The sequence below is a fragment of the Adiantum capillus-veneris genome, chromosome 15 (assembly GCF_014529385.1).
Source record: "Adiantum capillus-veneris isolate H3 chromosome 15, ASM1452938v2, whole genome shotgun sequence".
Classification (NCBI taxonomy): domain Eukaryota; kingdom Viridiplantae; phylum Streptophyta; class Polypodiopsida; order Polypodiales; family Pteridaceae; genus Adiantum; species Adiantum capillus-veneris.
Genome location: NC_140945.1, coordinates 17,487,606 through 17,509,831, shown reverse-complemented (window position 1 = coordinate 17,509,831; position 22,226 = coordinate 17,487,606). Strand labels below are relative to the sequence as shown.

The following is a 22,226-nucleotide window of genomic DNA, read 5'->3' as shown; positions in this document are numbered from 1 at the left end:
GTAGCGCTCTAGCTTCCGAGCCGTGTGCGTTCGAAGTGTCAACTCCCGTTACAGGTTTATATTTGCAAAGTTTCTATGTGTCCTAAAGTCTAAAGTTAAGTTTTGGGTGAAAGCCAAAGTCTACCGCCCTATGGGCCGGTTTCATGGTTCCGTCGCCGGGACACAGTCACTTTTTCCTCAAGAAGTGAGCCTCGGTTGGTTTGTGGCGAAGACACAGAGTACAGGAACACGGGATTACACTATGGCCGACAAAGGGAAAGACATCATGGAAGAGGGTTCCTCTTCACAGGACACGCAAGCAATTGCTACAGTGTTTGAGGTTGGCGAGAGTTCACGGCCACGTCTGTCTGTACCTCTTGTTGATGTGAACGCTCCACCAGTGCAGGACTTTATGACTGGGCAACTTGAAGCGGACTAAGTTGGTTGCCGGTGTGAATGTGTTTTCTCAACTAGTGCAGAACCCAAGGTTTATGGAGTTTTTGCAAGCGTCACCAATGCTAGCAGACAAGGCAACTCACACAGCTAGTAGAGCCCGATGAGGCTCAAGCCCAGGTATTTCATGCATCCCGCAGGACATGGAGCACTCGCATGTTGCGGAGTCAGGGGCTCCTAGACAGGTTCCTTTCGTCCATGAACAGGCGGTTAGGACGCCAATTCCACAAGCTTTGCCGGTTCAGCCCGCCACCTTTCAGAGTCCACATGTTGCATTAAATGGACAGGGAACCACTTTCCAGGCAATGCATCAGGTTTTTCCACCACCCACGGTACACCCTGGGTATTTCGAGGGTGGACCAGTGTCTCAAAGCATGGCTGGTTATGCACCTGGAAACCAGCAACATATGCCAGGAACAGTGTTTGGGGGTATGCAAGGCATGATGCCAAACCCCATGTATGGTAATATCGGCATTCAACAAGGCTTTCAAAGCAATCAGGGCCAGTTTGGGATGCCAATGCACAATTTTGGCATGGCTGGTTTTTCTGGACAACAGCCAGATATGGCATTTACGACGCAAAATGTCAATGGCCAAGGAATGCTGATGATCCCTACTACAATGCCCATGTTGCAGACAATTCCTTACGACAATTTGGGGGCACTGGAAAAGCCGAAAGCTTACAAAGAAGGTGGTGCAGCTGTAAAGTTTAGCACTTTCAGCGGCTTTGAGGATAAGTCTTACTTTGCCTTGCAATTTGATACAGCTTATGCAGGAGGGAATTTTACAAAGGCCTCTAAGGTCAAGAAAGCTGCCACTTTCTTGAAAGATAATGCGCTTACATGGTGGACGACATTGTTGATGCAAGGGCAGGCACCCGCCACATGGGTATAATTCAAGCAAATCTTTGCATCTGTGTGGCTGTCAAATGAATTTGAAGTCGATGTCATGACAGATTGGCACCAACTCACTGCGGCTACTTGTAAGAGCCTACAGAAGTACAATCGGAGGTTTTATAAAGCGTTGCTCTCAATAACCTCCTACAGGTTTGTGCCACTGACAACGCAAATTGAGAAGTATTGTTGTGGGCTGCCTAAAGGGCTTCGAGATTACTGTACACAGAACAGAGTGGCTACCCCACTTAGCTTATGGAAGTTGCCAACACTGGTCTTGCCTTGTTGAAGGGAGAGGACAGTGGGTTTCAGGTAACGTGAAAGGGAGGCAGCAAAAGAAAAATTCAGTTTGTGAAAACGGCTCCTGAAGGGTCACAAGGGACAGAAAAGGTCAACAAGCATAAGGACTCAGCCCGGACTTCTGGAGCGCAGGTAAAGAAGCAGAAAAGGAAGCCTTTTGTGCGTAAGTCGCTCGAGGAAAAGAAGGTCTTGATGGCTGAGAATAAATGCTTTATATGCGAGCAGCCTGGCCACTTTGCTTTGTCCACAAAGGAAAAGACCAGCTGACTCAGATGATAAAGAGGACAAAAAAGGAAAGAAGTCCAAGCCCACGATAGGTTTGGTGCTAGATATGGTGGGTGACAAGCCAAGTACACATGCTAGCGAGTTATGCAGAGCATGGGGTAAAATCATAGATCAAACGGCACTCATCTTCTTTGATCCAGGTGCCAAAGCAAACTTTATCTCACCAAAGTTAGCTATGAAGCTGGGCATCATAGCTAAAGAGACGAGGTACACGGCAGAGGCAGGGTTGGCATGTCCTAGCCGCTCAGAATGTGTTACTCCCATTATTGGAAAACTGAGTCTGCATATTCAGTCATATGTGGACACTGAAGAGTTCTATATCATGCCATTGGAAGGGTGTGATGCGCTATTGGGAATCCCGTGGATGTTTAGAGTACATGGTGCATTGGATGTCTTTGGCAAAATGATCACCCTTCACCATAGGGGCAAAACTCATGTTTTGGATGTAAAGCTCATAGGGGAGTCTGTCCCTAGTGTATCTGCTTCGGGTATCACTTTTGTAATTAAAAATCATCTTTTTGCGTACTTGATTTTTACACGTGATGTTTCAGATAGTTGTCAGCCAAATTTATTTGTGTTACATAAAGAAAGGTCAGCATTTTTGCGAGAGTTTAATGATTGTTTTTTTGATTCATTACCGTCACAATTGTCGCCGGAGAGGCCTGAGGACCATGCGATAGATTTGGTGCCAGGATGTAGCCAACCAAACAGGCCTCCCTACAGGGTTAGTGCGGCTCAATAGAAAGAGATTATGGGCCAAGTCAAGGAGCTTTTAGAGAAGGGACTGATTGTAAGGTGCAGTGGAATGAATGTTTGAACTTTGCTCAAGATGAGTGCTCCAAACTGTGCTCAAGGTTCCTTTTACTTACGGAAGGGAGAGCCTTCCGTTCCTTTAGTGAGAGAGTGCAATGGACACAAACAAAGTGAATGGACACTGTGAATGGAAATGCATGAGACTGAGAGATAGATAAGAGAATACAACACCAAAGACGTTGTAAAACCCTCCTCCGAAGGTCACACTCTCTATGGCGAGAGCGGTCTACTATTGATTGCACAAATCTCTACAATGCCCAATTGGACTTGCCAACGATGTCGACGACGATGAGGATGACGACGAGACGGCTGAAATCTAAAAATGCTAAGGGCTGAAATCTGCAAATCTTTATCTGCTGAATTCTGACTCTATGTTGGTGACGATGTCGATGACAACGATGCGACGACGACGCGCTGAAAACGCAGATGCTGAAATCTGCGTTTTCCGGGCTGAAACTGCAAACTTCGATGGATCCCACCATGCGGCGAGGAATTGCTCTGGGAAGGTGAGATCTGCGAGGTTCGGGACTTGATCTACGGTGTCTAAAGGCTGAAAACTGAAAACGCTGGTGGTTAAAGAGATTCCATCGCGAAGATCTGCAAAAACGCTGGTTTGTCTGGCAGATCCAGAAACGCTAGGGCTGATCTTTGTGCTGATGCAAAAATGCTGGGATTCTGCGGTGGGAAATTGCTAACGCTAGGGCTGATCTGTTCCTTGCTATCGCCGGGTTGATGCAGATGCAAAAACGATGGCTGATCCGGATTCTTGTCCAAAAAACGCTAGCTTTGCTGCAGTGATGCAAAAACGCTAGGCCTCTTAGGTTCTGCTAAGAAGTTGCCTGTTGAGCTTGTGCTCCTGCTGCCTCTTCTGCAAGAAAATGCTAGCGCTAGGTTTGCTTATATACAAACTTAGCAAAATTGCCCTACCTACTTTCCAACAAAAGTCACTTAAAAATAATAAGTGAAAAATATCAAAAATAGGGAAAATAGGTCTATGCACTGTAAAAATGCTACTGATGGGTTCTAACTGTAATCTGATGGTCATGGTATGTGCAACCAGAGGATATGCATCTAATCTAAGTGTCTGGACATGCACGGTCTGCGAACAGACTCACAAAGGTGCCAAATCACTTCCTATTCTAGACTGACTTGACTGAACTGAACCCTGGTCATGCTGTAGCTTGTCCACGGACACATAGGGTTGGATGTGTCACGTGACACTAATTCAGCCTAGTTCTTCATCTTTTTGCTCCCAAGTGCTCCTAGTGCAGAAGAAGGATCGCTCTTGGTGTATGTGTATTGACTACCGTGGTTGAATAAGAATACCATCAAGAACAGGTTTCCTATCCCAAGGATTGATAATATACTTCACCATTTAGAGGGTGGTGCAATTTTCAGCAGGATAGACCTTAAGAATGGGTAGCATCAGATTCGTATAAGGCCAAAGGATGTGCACATGTTGCCAAATTGGCTTCATCTGACAGAAAAATAATTCTAAATAAATTATTGGATTTATAAGTGAGAGGGTTTTCTCGCTTGGAACACCAAGGAAAAATAATTCTAAATGAATTATTGGAATTTTAAGTGAGAGGGCTTTTCTCACTGGAGACATCCCAGTACAGAGTATTCCTAGTGCGTCATTCAAAGTAATGACGGGAGCACTGAGAGCGGGAATATCTGTAAGGCCATCAGGAACGGGTACTTCTGATGCGTCACATCGGATGGGTGATAGGGAGCATCGGAAAGAAGTATCCGACCATCCGGGAACGGACATCTCTGATGCGTCATAGGATGGGTGACATAGAGCATCGTGAAGGAGATTGTACCGTAAGTTCGGTAGGAAAGGACTAGGTGATGGGTATTCCTGATGCGTCACCAGGTGGGTGACGGGTGCATCGAAAAGGGAATATCCATAGTCGAGAGGAAATTCCGAACTGTGTTAGAATTGTGCACAAGGAAAAAGCAAGCACTTGAATGAAGATGGGTTCAGAGGAAACTTTGAGGAAAAACAGATGCTTTTTGAGAAAGCGGGATTGCTTTTCGGGAAAGCAGATGCTTTCCCGCGAGGAAGTCTATGTCTGCATTGCAACTGTGCATGTGATTGCATCCCGGGACGCCTGGGAAGTGGCTGTGAAAGCATTGTTTTTAACTTATAAGGTTTTATTGAGTTTTTGGGCAGGTTCAGACTATTTTCAAAATACGTCGGCCGCCCACTTATTATTGCAACTGTGCATGTGATTGCATCCAGGGACGCCTGGGAAGTGGCTGTGAAAGCATTGTTTTTAACTTATAAGGATTTATTGAGTTTTTGGGCAGGTTCAGACTATTTTTAAAATACGCCGGCCGTCCACTTAATAAGTGGGCAGCCATCTGATAAATAAGGCAACAGATCAGCCAGCGTTTTCTCTCTCTCTTTTTCTGGCAGAACAGAAAAAAAAAATGAAAAAGAAATTTAAAAAATTTTATAAAAAAAAATAAACAGCCGCGATCTCTACGCGAGTAGCTATTCGTGCCCGTGGCTAGGAGCTATAAAAGCACCACATGCCCTCACTCGAGGGGAGGACCAATCTTTGCAAGGAGGAAATGCTGCTGCAGATTTCAGTCGTAAACAAGACGTTGCCGGTGATACCCATGGCTGCCCCAAGTGTACCAGATGTCGCCAAGACCCAGTGCGCGAGTTCCCTCGCGAAGAAGTGCCTACGAAGCGTGTTTCCATCGCGACAAGTTTCTGTTTTTCTCTGTTTTCAGCCCATAAACATCGTAGACGGGGCTGATTTACAAGAAGGAACCCGAGAACGCACCTCTTTTGTGTGTAGGATTGGAAGAGAGGATTTTCTATGGAGAGATCTCTTCCGGGGGATTGCTTTTCGAGAACGGAGTTGTGTTTTCAGCGTCGAGACTTTGAAGGTAACGATTTTCATGTTATGAACTCTGAGTATTTGTTTGCAGGTGTACTTCCTCTTAGTGAGGGAGTAGGAGCAGAGGAAGGTATGAGCCTCTGCAAGAGAAAAGCGCTCTGAGGAACTAGAGCCAGATCAGCCTAGGGGTTTCGTACCCGAGTTTGGGAAGTAGATCCACGGATCGGAGAGAGGTAGTCTCTCAAGTTGTGATCCGGAAGTTGGGATTCCCAAGTAAGGACTTCGTGTCCGGGAAAGCAGAGTTGTTCTGCGGGAAGAGGACTCTGGAAAGAGAGTTGGAAAAGAGTTGCAGGGATGCCATGCCCTGAGTCTGGAAGGTGTGATCCAGAGGCGAGAACCTTGGTTCTCAAGGATTTGGAATAAGGAATGGAAGTTCCTTGGAATAGGGTTTTGCCCGAGGAATCGGAAGCCGAGGCTTCCGGGAACCATCAAGTCTTATTCTAGAACGAACGTGGTAATACGTTCGGTTCGAGTGCTTGTATAGACTTCTCCTCAGTAATAAAGATACTATTACGGGGGGGTACCAGCCCATCTTCTGGTCCCCAGTATTGAGTCGATCTTCTCACTCTCTATCTCTCTCTCTCTATCTATTTCTCCCTATATCCTTTGGCTTCAGTACTAAGTGATAAAGTCTATTTATCCGAATGTATTTTATATTGTTATGCGCTCCCGTTTGTGACAGTGGTATCAGAGCATGGTCTCCTCTCTTTCTCTGTAAAGGAGGACGACTCTGGGAAGATACGGGAAGAAGCCATGACAAGCCAAGAGAGAAGTAAGCAGGCAGAAACCTAGGTCCTACACGGAAAGCTCGCAGAGTTGGGAAAAAACAAATTCTCTCTGCAAGAAGTCGACACAAGACTTGGGATTCTCTGAGAAGGCGACAAGAGCATGATGCTCAAGAACCTAGAGAATCCAAGGAGCGGAATGCTCGAGATCCTTCAGAATCCAGAAAATAGCCATGAACGTCAATCCAGGACTATAGCCATGAAATCCCGTCATTTCGGGAAGGATATGAAGAAGGTCTCTAGACCTAGGAACACTCCAGTGACCAGTCAAGTTTGATACTTTTGACGGAAGGGAAGATGTCCTGAAAGCTACTGCTTTCATTCGACAGTTTGAAGTTGCCTTTGCAAACGGCAATTTCTGAGAAGCGTCGAAGGTGAGGCATGTGACCAAACACCTCAAGGGGATTGCCAGTACTTGGTGGTATACCAAAGCTCTGCAAGGAACTTACAACAAGACTTGGATTCAATTCAAGGCTGAATTTTCGGACAAAATTTTTTTCCTCTACACTTTGAGGAAGGCATCTAAGAAGATTGGGATCGGTTTGCCCAATAGAAACACGAGCGAGTCCAAGCAAGTAGTGGTTCACTCTTGCCAAGGTAGCTCCACTCTTGATCCTCTTTGAGGATGGAAAGATGAAGAAATTTAACGAAGGACTTTTGCTCGAATTTTGTAGACGCATCTGCAAGATACTTTGCAACAGATGGTGGAGTCAACGATAAAAGCTGAGAGTGTACACCTTAGTGTACATAGACTTCAATCCCCGCAGTGGGACGGGAACCATTGAACACAGAAACAATGAATTTTTGTTACCTTTCCTCGAAGGATACGTTGCTATCCGGAGAAAGTTTGGAGTAAGGGAATTCAATCTAACTCCTGAGTTTTTTGAATAGAAGACCCTCAAACTTCAAGTGAGAGGGCAGGTCTGATCAAAGTTACGTCTTTGAGGAAGTTACAAAGCGCGTTTTCTTTTTCGCACGAGGAATGCATAAGTCTAGCCAAGACTGATCACTCTTGAGTGCTTATGAGAGTAGGGTTGAGTCAGAACATTGTTTTATAAGATGAACTACTTTGCTTAACCATCCGGAAGGTCCATAATTGATCTGGTATCCGGTAATTCTCGAACAGATTACCTGCTACTGTGGGTAGGAAATTATGAAGGAACCATTCTGAGCTTTTAAGCAAAGAAAAGCTTTCATGAAGCTTGAGTACTCTTTAAGCCCACACCCCCTACACAGTAAGGGAAGATATGGTAGTGCTTTTTGCACAAGTGAATGAACACTCTCTTTAGGAGGGAAGGAACAAGCGACGACTACGGCCTGTGCTTGAGGAATCCAAGGATTAAAATCCTAGATTATTTGATAAGCGGGTTTTGCTCTAAGATCGAGCCAAGTGATCATCAAGTTGAGTGTCTTCGCTCTAAGGATCTTACGAAGGGAAGGTAATTTCCCAAGTTCACCGAAACTTTAACACAGCTTAAGAATTATGTACACATTTGAGTACATGGATAACACGATGCAGACCTATGCCAAGGAACTGGACGAGAGTTTGTTATACTCTCTTGAGCGTCTTTTTGCGCGCAAGGATATTCCGACACGACAATCTCTATTTGAGATGTGTTCGGTAGAAGGAATTTGAGTTTCTCTATGGAGAAGAGGTTTTCTCATGGTCGTTGATCATTGAGTACGCTATGTGCTTTTACCATTACAGTAGCAACTTTTGGTTGCGGTATATGTTTCTCCATGAGCAGGTCAAGTAGCATTTACACGCTGTTGGAATAAATTCGAACTATTATGTTCGTAAGAATATAGTTCGCCAACCGTTTCAAAATGGTAAAAATTACATATGGGAGAACAACCCTGAGAATCAAAGAGGGGTCGCTCTATTGTGAACCGGGTTTGAACGTACGTTCAGAAAATGCTATGGCTAGAATCCTATCTGCCTGAGATTTTGCAAGGCGTCATTGATGCTCGCAAGGTGAATCATTCTTTTATGATATTGTAAGGAAGAGACTCTAATGGGCGTCTGGAAAACACTGCTGGTGGTAATAACTCGCAGGAGGAAAAGATTGGAAGGAAGTGCCGCCGTGCACAAGGAATCTTCGGATTGGAACCGTCTGCCTACGTTGAGCGACAGCCCGAAACAAGAACCTTCTTTAATGTTATCGCAAACTCTGTTTGTGAAAGAAAGACATCGAGCTTAATGCTCTATGACTTGGGCATTCCCTATGTGGGAGGGCACAAGAGGTTTAATACCCTCTAGGCTAACAGCGCAGGATTATGCGCAAGGACAGATACCTAGATTGATTTCTAGGAAGATTATTCTTCTCGAATTTGAGAAGACGGAATCAAGTTAACAGAGTCTCAAATAAGGAAACTTTGGATCAGAACAATTGGCCTACCCAAAGCAAAGGCCCGAAATAAGAACTTACTTTGGTAAGGTGGCACACTTTGTCTGCCACAGGAAGATTCACATGACCTTAATGCTCTCGACATGCCCTATGCGAGAGGACACAAGAGGTTTAATATCCTCAGGACTAATAGCGCAAGGTTATGCGCAAGGACATAGACCTAGATTGATTTCTAGGAGGATTATTCTTCTCGACATTGAGAAGGTGGAATCGAGTTAACAGATTCTCGGATGAGGAAACTTCCAATCTGTCGGAAAGACGCGAATGACGAGTTCTTACATGGCTCGTAACTTTATTGAAAGGTGAAGGACATCCTCGAGGTACTAGAGGAAGCACATAAACCGGTAAGGTAAGTATTAAATTATTGAATTTTTGTTTAATTTAATTTTTAGCTTCTCTTCTGAGAAAGGACCAGCTCAACTCACCATTGAGCAAGATTTCGAATTTTTCCGATTTCTCCTTGGCAGTTCAGTTGGACCTCTACAGTTGAGGACACCTATTTATAAGTGAGAGGGATGTTGCCAAATAGGCTTTATCTGACAGAAAAATAATTCTAAATGAATTATTGGATTTATAAGTGAGAGGGTTTTCGAAAGCAGAGTTGTTCTGCGGGAAGAGGACTCTGGAAAGAGAGTTGGAAAAGAGTTGCAGGGATGCCATGCCCTGAGTCTGGAAGGTGTGATCCAGAGGCGAGAACCTTGGTTCTCAAGGATTTGGAATAAGGAATGGAAGTTCCTTGGAATAGGGTTTTGCCCAAGGAATCGGAAGCCGAGGCTTCCGGGAACCATCAAGTCTTATTCTAGAACGAACGTGGTAATACGTTCGGTTCAAGTGCTTGTATAGACTTCTCCTCAGTAATAAAGATACTATTACGGGGGGGACCAGCCCATCTTCTGGTCCCCAGTATTGAGTCGATCTTCTCACTCTCTATCTCTCTCTCTCTCTCTATCTCTCTCTCTCTATCTATTTCTCTATATCCTTTGGCTTCAGTACTAAGTGATAAAGTCTATTTATCCGAATGTATTTTATATTGTTATGCGCTCCCGTTTGTGACAGCACAAGACTGCGTTTAGAACGACATTTGATCTCTATGAGTTTCTAGTGATGCCATTTGGTCTTACAAATGCTCCTGCTACGCACAATAGGATGATGGAACAGATTTTCCACTCGCATCAAAAGTTTGTTGGCACATTCTTTGATGACATGATAGTCTATTCGAAGAATGAAGAGGAGCATAGGCATCACTTGACCATTGTGTTCGAAGAGCTGCGTATCACAGGTTACTTATCAATCCTAAGAAAAGTGAATTCTTCTTGGAAGAGACTTTCTTGGCCACATAGTTTCAAAGGATGGTATCCGAATGGATCCCGCAAAGGTTGAAGCTATTAAGACATGGCCAGACTTAAAGACTGTGCATGATGTCCGAAGCTTCTTGGGGTTGTGCTCATACTATAGAAGGTTTATCAAGTATTTTGCAGAGATAGCTTCATCTCTTTACGGTTTGCAAAAGAAAGAGGTCACTTCAAATGGACCCACAAAGAGATTTCAGCTTTTAGTCTCTTAAAGGAAAAGTTGACTTCAGAACCCGTGATTGTTTTACCAGATCTTAGGAAGTCATTTGTGGTCCAGTGTGACGCGTGTCACGGCGTGTGGCAATAGCATCGGAGCAGTGCCAATGCAAGATGGTCGGATAGTAGCTTACGAGAGCAAAATCTTGCAAGGGCCATAAAAGACTATGCAAATCTATGAGAAAGAGCTTTTGGCCGTGATTCATGCGCTTTCTAGTTGGAAGCACTACCTCTTAGGTGCTGATTTTGTTGTCCAAACAGACCATCAGACCTTGCGATACTTCTTGACACAGTCAAAGTTATCCGAAAAGCATATGCGATTGGCAAACATTCTTTCTATGTTCCACTTCCAGATTATACATCTGGAAGACAAGAAGAATGTTGTGGCTGATGCGTTATCAAGGAAGCCACAAATTTCAGCTATGTCGACTCCGTATCATCATGAGCTTGATGACATGAAGGAACAATATGCTACTGATGAAGATTTTGCAAGGATCTTTGACATTTACAAGATGGACAACATCATGAGCACTACCTCCTCAGAGACAGTTTTATGATGATGCATGGCAGACTTTGTGTTACTAGGCCATTGCGACATAAGGTCATGGTAGAAAGTCATGTCCCACCGTATGCAGGGCATCGTGGAATTGATGCAACAGTGAAAGTCGTAGAGACATTCTTATATTGGCCTATTTTGAGGACAGATGTGGATGTCTTTGTGCGAGAATGCACGATTTGCCAAAAGGTCAAGTTTGACATGCAAAAGGCACCAAGGTTATTACAGCCACTGCCGATTCCAGATAAGCCATGGAAAAGTATTGCTATGGATTTTATCTTTGATCTTAGGGAATGATGGTATATGAACCATTATTTGCAACTTCAACAAGCAAGCCCAATTTATTCCTGTCAGGAAGAAGATAAAATCTGACTAGATGGCACGGTTGTTCATGTACAATGTGTTTTAAGTACCATGGTATGCCACAATCGATTGTCAGTGATCATGATCCTCACATGACAAGTTTGTTTTGGAGAGGATTGTTTGAGAACATGGGCACTGCGCTCAAGTTCTCGTCTTCGTTTCATCCACAAACTGATGGACAGTCAGAAGAGGCTAATTCTACTATCTTGGATCTGCGGAAATGCTATGTGTCAGATAATAAGGGCAAGTGGAATAGTATTTGCCTATGCTTGAGTATGCGTACAACAATACAGTGCATTCGTCCACAAGTAGCACACCTTTTGAGATTGTTGAAGGGTTCCTCCCATTTTGCATACAAAGGACAAGATCTTTGAGGCAAATCCATATGTTGAGAACATGGATGAAATGTATAAGAAGATTAAGCTTGCCTTGGAGAAGACTCAAGCAAAGCAGAAAAGGGTTGTTGATCATCATCGTCATGAATTACTATTTTCACCTGGTGATTGGGTACTTTTACGGTTTGAAAGGAAGATGAAGGGCAAGGAAAGGTTATTTACGAAGCTCAGCATGCGTTACTATTGGCCTTTCAAATGCTTGATAAGATCAGTGATGTTGCTTATAGGCTGAAATTGCCTGACAATTGGAAGGTTCATAATGCATTTCATGTGAGTCTTCTAAGACCCTTCGTGGATGATGTGCCACAAGATATGCCACAAGAGGATCAGCCAGAAGTTGAGGAACTTGATGAGATCTTGGTTCCTAAGCAGATTTTGGCACATAGGGAAAGAAAAGTTAAGGGACAGGTTCAAGACACTATTTGGTGAAGAACTACCCACCTATGGATGCAAAGTGGATGGAAGAGCATGGACTGTCAAAGTCACCAAATGTATTGCAGCTCTACCTTGAGGCCTTTGGGATACAGCCTACGTATGCCCCAACCCAACGTGTGCAAAGGAGGGGTAATAATGGAGCTAGCACATCAAATGTACATACGGATTCATTGCAATAGAAATGTGCATCCCTCTTTAAGTGTTATAGGTATTATGCTCACTTCTACTATAGATGGCAACGACAAAAGTATGACGGTCTCATTAAATCATTTGTATATATGTGTTATGACCTTTCTTGCGGGTACATGCGATAATAAGAGTGTGCTAACAACAGAAGATTATCAGCGGCATTTATTTATCGCATGCAATCGAGGACGTTTGCGATTTCAAGAGAGGGGTATGTCACGAGGACGTGGCAATTGCTAACCTTACTTGTTGGTTTCTTTCCCTTGATTTTTGTTTAATTTTTGGGACCCTCTTTTTGAAGTTGCAAATGGCCAGACACTGTATGGCCAGTGTGAAACGGTCGAAGGCCGATAGTTTCACCCGCAGATGGGAAGGCCTTGTCGCCACGAGTTGGCCGGGCCGACCGGCACTGGAATCCGAGCAATAAAAGTATGTCTAGGCTCTACTCAAAGTTTGAAGAGAAGATCACCCGATAACTGGGTTACATTGCATTTCTGGATGTGGTCCCAGTGGTGATAGATGGTCAGATGACCAGTGGAAGTGCCATGGAAGCATCTCCTAAAATTTAGGGAACTGCTATTTTGGGCCATGAAATTTGTTCGCGTCATTAGCTCCGGAATGACAAGAGGAATTTTTTATTACTCTGCCGCTAAGTCAACTGAGCAACCGGTTGAGATATTTTTAGACCGGAAGGTTCAAAACGGGAAAACCATGCATGAGTGCCATTTGGCACATTTTTGGGCACTTTCCAGCTTGAGAGAGAGAAAGGCGTTGAAATTAAACGTGGGGCTGCATTTTCAGCCGTATGGTGGATTGTTGCAGGTCCAAAGCTACTATGTGCTTGCCTAACCTCTATGTACAGTGAAGTGCAAGAACTGAAGCCTTGCACAGCATTCACTGCTCTCTCTCCCCCCTCCGTGCAGTTATGTGATGCCCCACAAGAGGGCTCTTCATTTGACCTATGTACAGTAGTTGTGTGGGTTCATGCGCAATTGCCGAGCCAAGAGCCTCTTGCACACGTATTGGATTAGCTAGTTGCTACTCCCCCGCAGGTACATGTAAATTTGGAGAGATTTCACGCGAGAAATCTCGTCCGATTTGAAGGGCAAGTAGCCCTACAAGTGCAGGAGCTCGAGGACTTGCTACACATGCGATCAGCTCACGAAACGGAGCCCAAAACAGGGAAATACAGCCTGCTGTGTATTTTTGCAGGTTTAGGGTTTCGGCCCTAAACGGTCCCTAATACCCCCAGGAGGTCCGGGGACGCGAGGGGACCACTGTGCAAGTGATCTGGCGCATTTTCAGGGCACAAAACAGAGAATTCAGCATGTTGCAGATTCTCGCCAGGTTTTGCAAAGTGTCGGTATGCGTCAGGAAAGTCACTTTTTGCGTGGGGATACTATCTGTGAAGCGTCCTAGTACGGTTATGCTGCCGAAATCGGGCCAGAACAAGTCATTTCCAGCCCGGATTGTGCGAGGCAGCTTGTAGGAAATACAGGTTTTAATCCCTCTTTGAAAACAATAAAGAAATACCGAAAGGGGCGCCAGTCTTTGGGGCCAACAAGTGGTCGGCGTCTACTTGGTAGCGCTCTACCTTCCGAGCCGTGTGTGTTCTAAGTGTCAACTCCCATTACAGGTTTATATTTGCAAAGTTTCTCTGTGTCCTAAAGTCTAAAGTTAAGTTTCGGGTGAAAGCCAAAGTCTATCGCCCTACGGGCCTGTTTTAGTACCAGTATGGAAGAAGATGGCTTTACAAGCATTTGGAAGCATGGGAGATGATCGACTCTTCTGGAGCGAGAAAACTCGCTTGTTTGACATTGTTTGAGACTTTGAGAATATTGTTTGAACTTGTTTGGACCTTTCTGAACATTCTTTGGATATTTTCTAAACTTGTTTGATATAAACTTGCTTGAATCTAATTGTCTGAGTACTGCATAGATTTGAATTTGGAACTCTTCTATGCGGACTGATGTCTAAGTACCGTATAGATGTGAATGGAATATCTTTTGTGCAGAAAGACGAAAGTCTGCATACCGTATAGATGTGAATGGGAAATCATCTGTGCAGACAAACTTTAGTTTGTGTACCGTACAGATGTGAAAAGCTTTATGTATTCCTGTTTACAGGAATGCATGTGTGGCGTTGGCTTGCGTATTGTAGCATCTGTGAAGCATTTATTTGACTCTAGTCCATCAAAAGTTCCAGCTTGGATGCAATAGATTGGGTACGTGGTCTTGTGCATCAAGACATCTGTGAGAGATCACTGAGCTCTAGATGTGATGACTGAGAAGATCAATATTTTGGAATACTGATAGATATAAAAGAATAAGAAGACTAGATAGAATTTGATTGTGAAACTAGATTTTCTCTAGATGCATGCTGGAGAATGTATTTTCTAGTGGGGATGGTCATTGGCATGTATGCATGAAGTCGGTGTCTACTCAAGAATCTAATTGATTTTTGCAGGTGTAATAGCCGGTAATTACCTTTCCCTTTTTTTTTGGGGGGGGGGGGGGGCGGGGGGGGGAGGGGATATGTCACAACTGGATGACATGGCATGTTCTAGACCAAACTTGAAGAGAGGAGGAGAAGTCAACCCGAACAAGCACTAGAGAAAGCAACCTAAATCTCTGCAAAGCAGCCCAGAAAAATGCGACAATTTGCGCCGTGATTTGCGGTTTAAGACATGGGTGATGATGTGGCATCCGTACAAATGTGTTGACGTGGCCTCTGGACATTAAAAGAGTTTGGCATCAATTATTGAAAGTGTTGGCTTTTTGAGCTTTTGGGGATTTTCAAAAGCAATTGACTTTCCTGCTTTTGAGCACTTGTAAAAGCAAAGGCCGAGATCCTATAAATTAATGGCCCTGAGGGAGTCATTTTCAGTCTTATGCAATTGCCGTCTGGACGAGTGCTCCTGCCAGAAGTTGTATCTATGGAGGTCAATAAAAGGAAATACCCAAAGGGGTGCCTATTTAGGGAATTTTGCATCGGGGAATAGGACTCCGCCACTCCGTGTCTGGTCTCAAGTGGAAAGAACTCTTTTCCGTTCAAGTGTTTTAAGTGCTAAAGTTATTTCTTAATTATGTTGGAGTGTGGTGCCATCCTGGTAACATGCAATCTGCCCCCCGTCAGCCGCCAACCAGCCTCACTGCTCCTCATCTGCAGTTTGCATTGCTGCTTGCTGATGCCAAGTCAACAGGGGTCACCGATGGATGGTGTTGCTCCATACCCTACATTCACATTGCTGCAAGTTGTCCTGCCAGACAGCCTCGCCATCGACACCCTGCGCCAGTTTCCTGCAGTCCGCCACCCATCCCCACATAGACTCCATCTGTGAAGAATAGACTGCATGAAAGACAATGCATCAAGAAAAGACAGTGGACATAAGTAAACTGAATGGATCTCCTCTACTGGCCAGCATTGTTTGTGACCCCAAATCTTGGAACTGCCCCTGATGAGGCATGACACATGAATTTCTTCGAAGTTGCAACACTCTCATGGCCAGGAGAAATATGAAGGTAAAGCTCAGAAAGAGAAGAACAATTTAGTTATTGAAAAACATTTTCAATTATATGATTTATATTGGTCAGAACAATGTGGGCCTAGTATGAATAATAGTAAGTTGAGATCAAATGATTGGCTGGTGGATCAGAACAAACAATATATAGGCATGGTTGAGCATGGCATTATAGACATATCCTGAAATAATCACAAGAGTCCATGTTTATAAATAAACTGAGAGTTTCTTTTAGCATCCCCAAAATTAAGATGCTCGTGTTTTGTTTTGTAGAGGGCTGTATCTGAAAGGTTTTACAATTTGTACGTTTACAACAAAGCTGGCTAAGCCTACAACTTCTCTTTGCAAAAAACCCTGCAAGCCGGCAGCTCTATCTCGCTCTCTTACAAGATCGCTTTTTGTCATGAAATTCCTAACTTTCTCACCAACTTTTGGCTGTAGAAGCCCTCCTTTTCCAGATCATAATTTAGCCAAGGATTGGTCATTCTTCAAGAAAACGTTGTAGAAAGCATCCATGTTATAAACTAATGTCCAAGATTTTACGAGTATAAATTAAGGAATTTCTAACTTTCTCACCAACTTTTGGCTGTAAAACCCCTCCTTTTACAGATCATAATTTAGGCAAGGATTGGTCATTCTTCAAGAATGCTTTGTAGAAAGCGTCCATGTCATAAACTGATGTCCAAGATTTCAGAAGTATAAATTAAGACGATCAGAGAGGCTCAAGGCCTGGCATTACTGAGGAGGAATCTAAAGCACCATGCACGGACAGAGGCAATTGCTCAAGCTTGGTCTCTGAACTAAACTAAAGACGCAGATAATGCATCTGCTCCCACATATTAGAAAGCTACATACTTTGACAGAATAAACAAACTGCAACAAAACACAGAAAAGGGAAGTAATTATGATAGACCACATGGTGAGACAACAAAACATGGAAAAGCAGGACACAGCTAAGTGATTACTTATCTCTGTCGATCCCTGGGAATCCTGCAGCTATAATTGCCATTACAGCCATACGATGCATGTGATCAGCAATAGACTCAGTGTTCTTAAGTCCATGATTTACCCATCCTGTTCGCTTTGTTGCCTGGCATTAGAAATCAGCCAATTAATAATTCTGGGGTGATTCTCCATTGGTCACCCATTTTGCATCTCCTTATAGAAATATAAATGAGAGAGAGGAACAATTCATACAAACAATTGCTGACAGAAGAAATGCAAGTCATCATGTACCTAGTAAAACATTGCCTGTAGCGTCTTAGCACATATATCCAAACTGATTGCTAAGGAAGCAGCCCTTCAGAGTCTTACAAGTTTAACAAGAAATTTTCTCCACATCAAGGAGTTTGCAGTTCTAAAAATCAGGTACAAAATGAATACAGTTCCTCTACGTAAGGTATGAAAGGAGCAACTAGTACTGAAAAATAACGAAAACGCTTCCTCTATGTAAGGTATGAGAGGAGCAGCTACTACTGAAAATAACTTTACAAAGAGATCTACAGCTGAGTTACATTCGCTAAGTGAAAAATATGACAGCCATAACCATTTTCCAGTGTTCATAAGCAGACCCAACCCGTTTGGAGACTCAATTGCTCTGTACATAGAGTATCTTCTCTCTTTCCAAGATAAAAAATACACTCATGCCAGATATCACATGATGTCCCATGGACATTGGCTCGATGTGCCATGTAGACATGGTACTATGAACCAGAGCTAACCCATAGAGTTGGTAAGCCTAGGGAAGCATGTATAGGCACCTTTGTCAGCCTGTTCACACGACCTGCATGTGGGGATAGTTCCATTAGTTTAGGTAGAACTCCTACATAGCCCTCTTTTCCCGTACTCCTACAGCTTGATTCGCTCTACCGTGACCACAATCGCCTGAGAACAACTCTCACTGAGACTGGCCGCCAAAGTGTGGTATAAGACACTGCCTAGGACAAGGTACTTTCATTGAGACTGGCCGTCAAGATGTGGTACAAGACACTGCCTAGGACAAGGTAGAATCGGACAATCCCACACCATATGACCAAACCGATAGCAGCACAAAAACTGATCAGGTCGGCCAGTGACCTGCAGATGTAAAATGTGATGCTGAACCCCAAGGCCAACATCCACAGGATTGAGAACCGTTACATAAACTTGGGACATCAAGGCACCCAGTTGACCGAAACTCTAACACAGCTTAAGAATTATGTACACCTTTGAGTAAATGGATAACACACGAAGATGCAGACCTATGCCAAGGAACTCGACGAGAGGTTGTTATACTCTCTTGAGCGCCTTTTTGCGCGAAAGGATATTCCGACACGAGAATCTCTATTTGAGATGTGTTCGGTAGAAGGAATTTGAGTTTCTCTACGGAGAAGAGATTTTCTGATGGTCGTTGATCATTGAGTACGCTATGTGCTTTTACCATTACAGTAGCAACTTTTGGTTGCGGTATATGTTTCTCCATGAGAAGGTCAAGTAGCATTTACACGCTATTAAAATAAATTCAAACTATTATGTTCGTAAGAATATAGTTCGCCAACCGTTTCAAAATGGTAAAAATTACATATGGGAGAACATCCCTGAGAATCAAAGAGGGTTCGCTCTATTGTGAACCGGGTGTGAACATACGTTCAGAAAATGCTATGGCTAGAATCCTATCTGCCTGAGATTTTGCAAGTCGTCATTGATGCTCCTAAGGTGAATCATTTTTTATGAAGAGACGCTAATGGGCGTCGGGAAAACACTGCTGGTGGTAATAACTCGCAGGAGGAAAAGATTGGAAGGAAGTGCCACCGTGCACAAAGAATCTTCAGATTGGAACCGTCCGCCTACGTTGAGCAACGGCCCGGAATAAGAACCTTCTTTAGGGTGATCACAAACTTTGTTTGTGAAAGAAAGACATCGAGCTTAATGCTCTATGACTCGGGCATTCCCTATGTGGGAGGACACAAGCGGTTTAATACCCTATGGACTAACAGCGCAGGATTATGCGCAAGGTCAGATACCTAGATTGATTTCTAGGAAGATTATTCTTCTCGAATTTGAGAAGGCGGAATCAAGTTAACAAAGTCTCGGATAAGGAAACTTTGGATCAGAACAACTCGCCTACCCAAAGCAAAGGCTCCGGAATAAGAACTTACTTGGTAAGATGGCACACTGTCTACCACACGAAGATTCACATGAGCTTAATGCTCTCGACATGCCCTATGCGAGAGGACACAAGAGGTTTAATATCCTCATGACTAATAGTGCAAGGTTATGCGCAAGGGCAAAGAGCTAGATTGATTTCTAGGAGGATTATTCTTCTCAGGATTCAGAAGGTGGAATTGAGTTAACAGATTCTCGGAAAGACGTGAACGATGAGTTCTTACGTGGCTCGTTAGTTTGATGAATGGTGAAGGATATCCTCGAGGTACTAGAGGAACGACATGAACCGGTTAGGTAAGTATTGAATTATTGAATTTTTGTTTAATTTAATTTTTAAGTTCTCTTTTGAGAAAGGACTAACTCAACTCACCATTGAGGAAGATTTGGAATCTTTCCGGTTTCTCTTCGGTAGTTCAGTTGGACCTTTACAGTTGAGGACAGTTGTTTATAAGTGAGGGATGTTGCTAAATTGGCTTTATCTGACAGAAAATAATTCTGAATGAATTATTGGATTTATAAGTGAGAGGGTTTTCTCGCTTGGTTACATCAAGGAAAAATAATTCTAAATGAATTATTGGAATTTTAAGTGACAGGCTTTTTCTCACTTGAGACATCCGAGTACAGAGTATTCCTAGTACGTTGTTCAAAGTAATGACAGGAGCACCGAGAATGGGAATATCTGTAAGGCCACCAGGAACGGGTACTTCTGATGCGTCACATAGGATGGGTGACAGGGAGCATCGGGAGGAAGTATCCGACCATCCGGGAACAGACATCTCTGATGCGTCATAGGATGGGTGACGTAGAGCATCGGGAGATTGTACAGTAAGTTCGGTAGGAAAGGACTAGGTGATGGGTATTCCTGATGCGTCACAAGGTGGGTGACAGGTGCATCGGAAAGGGGATATCCATAGTCGAGAGAAAATTCTAACTGTGTTGATATTGTGCACAAGGAAAAGCAAGCACTTGAATGAAGATGGGTTCAAAGGAAACTTTGAGGAAAAACAGATGCTTTTTGAGAAAGCGGGATTGCTTTTCGAGAAAGCAGATGCTTTCCTGCGAGGAAGTCTATGTCTGCATTGCAACTGTGTATGTGATTGCATATAGGGACGTCTGGGAAGTGTTGTGAAAGCATTGTTTTTAACTTATAAGGTTTTATTGAGTTTTTGGGCAGATTCAGACTATTTTTAAAATCGCCGGCCGCCCACTTAATAAGTGGGCAGCCATCTGATAAATAAGGCAACAAATCAGCCAACGTTATCTCTCTCTCTTTTTCTGGCAGAACAGCGCAAAAAAAAAAAAAAAAAAGCCGCGATCTCTATGCGAGCAGCTATTCGTGCCAGTGGCTAGGAGCTATAAAAGCATCACATGCCCTCACTCAGAGGAGGATCAGTTTTTGCAAGAAGGAGATGCTGCTGCAAAGTTCACCCGCAAAGAAGACGTTTGCCAGTGATGCCCATGACTATCCCAAGTGTACCCGATGTCGCCAAGAACCAGTGCGCGAGTTCCCTTGCGAAGAAGTGCCTACGAAGCGTGTTTCCATCGCGATAAGCTGCTGTTTTTCTCTGTTTTCAGCCCATAACCGTCGTAGACGAGGCTGATTTACGAGAAGGAACCCGAGAACACCCCTCTTTTGTGTGTAGGATTGGAGAGAGGATTTTCTATGTAGAGATCTCTTCCAAGGAATTGCTTTTCGAGAACCGGGTTGCGTTTCGAGCATCGAGACTTTGAAGGTAACGATTTTCATGTTATGATCTCTAAGTATTTGATTGCAGGTGTACTTCCTCTTCGTGAGGGAGTAGGAGCAAAGGAAGGCATGAGCCTCTGCAGGAAAAAAGCGCTCTGAGGAACTAGAGCCAGATCAACCCAAGGGTTTCGTACACGAGTTTGGGAAGTAGATCCACGGATCGGAGAGAGGTAGTCTCTCACGTTGTGATCCGGAAGTTGGGATTCCCAAGTAAGGACTTCGTGTCCGGGAAAGCAGAGTTGTTCTGCGGGAAGAGGACTTTGGAAACAGAGTTGGAAAAGAGAGTTGCAGGGATGTCATGCCCTGAGTCTGGAAGGTGAGATCCAGAGGCGAGAACCTTGGCTCTCAAGGATTAGGAATAAGGAACGGAAGTTCCTTGGAATAGGGTTTTGCCCTAGGAATCGTAAGTTGAGGCTTCTGGGAACCATCAAGTCTTATTCTAGAACAAACGTGGTAATACGTTCGGTTCAAGTGCTTGTATAGACTTCTCCTCAGTAATAAAGATACTAATACAGGGGGGGACCAGCCCATCTTCTGGTCCCCAGTACTGTGTCGATCTTCTCACTCTCTATCTCTCTCTCTATCTATTTCTCTCTATATCCTCTGGCTTCAGTAATAAGTGATAAGTCCTATTTATCTGAATGTATTTTATATTGTTATGCGCTCCCGTTTGTGACACTGTGGGTATGTTCTCTTCACTACAAGTACGGTTTTTGATGAAGATTTTAAGGAAGCAAGTTACAACAATGGGAGTATACGTGCTCTACTAAGTCTGTAAGCAGTTTGGCATATTGTATTAAATTGTATCTACAGGTGTGGACTTGACAGATGCACAGAAGTGGCGGACATTTGGTTTGATCTCATGGAGTTTGCTTGGGTAGCTAGGTTCTTTTTGGACGCCGACGAGATCTTTAACAAACAAGATTCTCATGTGAAGACCTTTTAGGTCTTCCTATTCTTAGCATCCGAGTTTACCAATGGTGTGATTCTTATTGAGTCTTGAGTTCCATGAGATTCAAGTTTTGCTATCCAGTTACCGAGGAAGCAGTTTTACTCCAGGTTGTCTCCGATTTCTTCTGGTGGTACACATTCTCTTTTTTTTCCCAAGATTGTGCAGGAGGGGGACTTCCTATTGTCACAAGACGGGCACCACGTGCCAATAGACAAGAACAGAATGAACAGACTTTTAGCACTTCAATAACAACTGAACTGAAAGAGAGAGACGACACACGACACGGAGTGGCGGAATTCCACCCCAGAGAGTATTGGCCCCAAACCTTGGCGCCCCTTTCAGTATTTCTTTATAATGCATCAACACAGTATAAGCCGAAACTCCAGACTCTGCACCTTCTCCATGAAGCATGCCAAAGAATGAGCCCTTAGCACATATTTAAAGGCCCCTGGCCTATGAAACGCAATTTACATGAAAAGCCTTCAAACTCAAAAGCATCTGGTCCAAAAGCAATGCCAAAAAGCTGC

The 22,226-nt window shown here is 43.8% G+C and overlaps 1 protein-coding gene across 1 annotated transcript in view; it reads right to left on the bottom strand.

The window, feature by feature from the left end:
- The window catches only part of LOC147440343 (uncharacterized), an 84,167-nt gene that overhangs the window by 34,314 nt on the left and 27,627 nt on the right, over window positions 1–22,226 (bottom strand). The window contains exon 2 of the mRNA XM_086530117.1: window positions 16,822–16,946. Within this exon, the coding sequence (XP_086386243.1) occupies window positions 16,822–16,946 (125 nt within the window). The remainder of the gene's footprint in view (window positions 1–16,821; window positions 16,947–22,226) is intronic.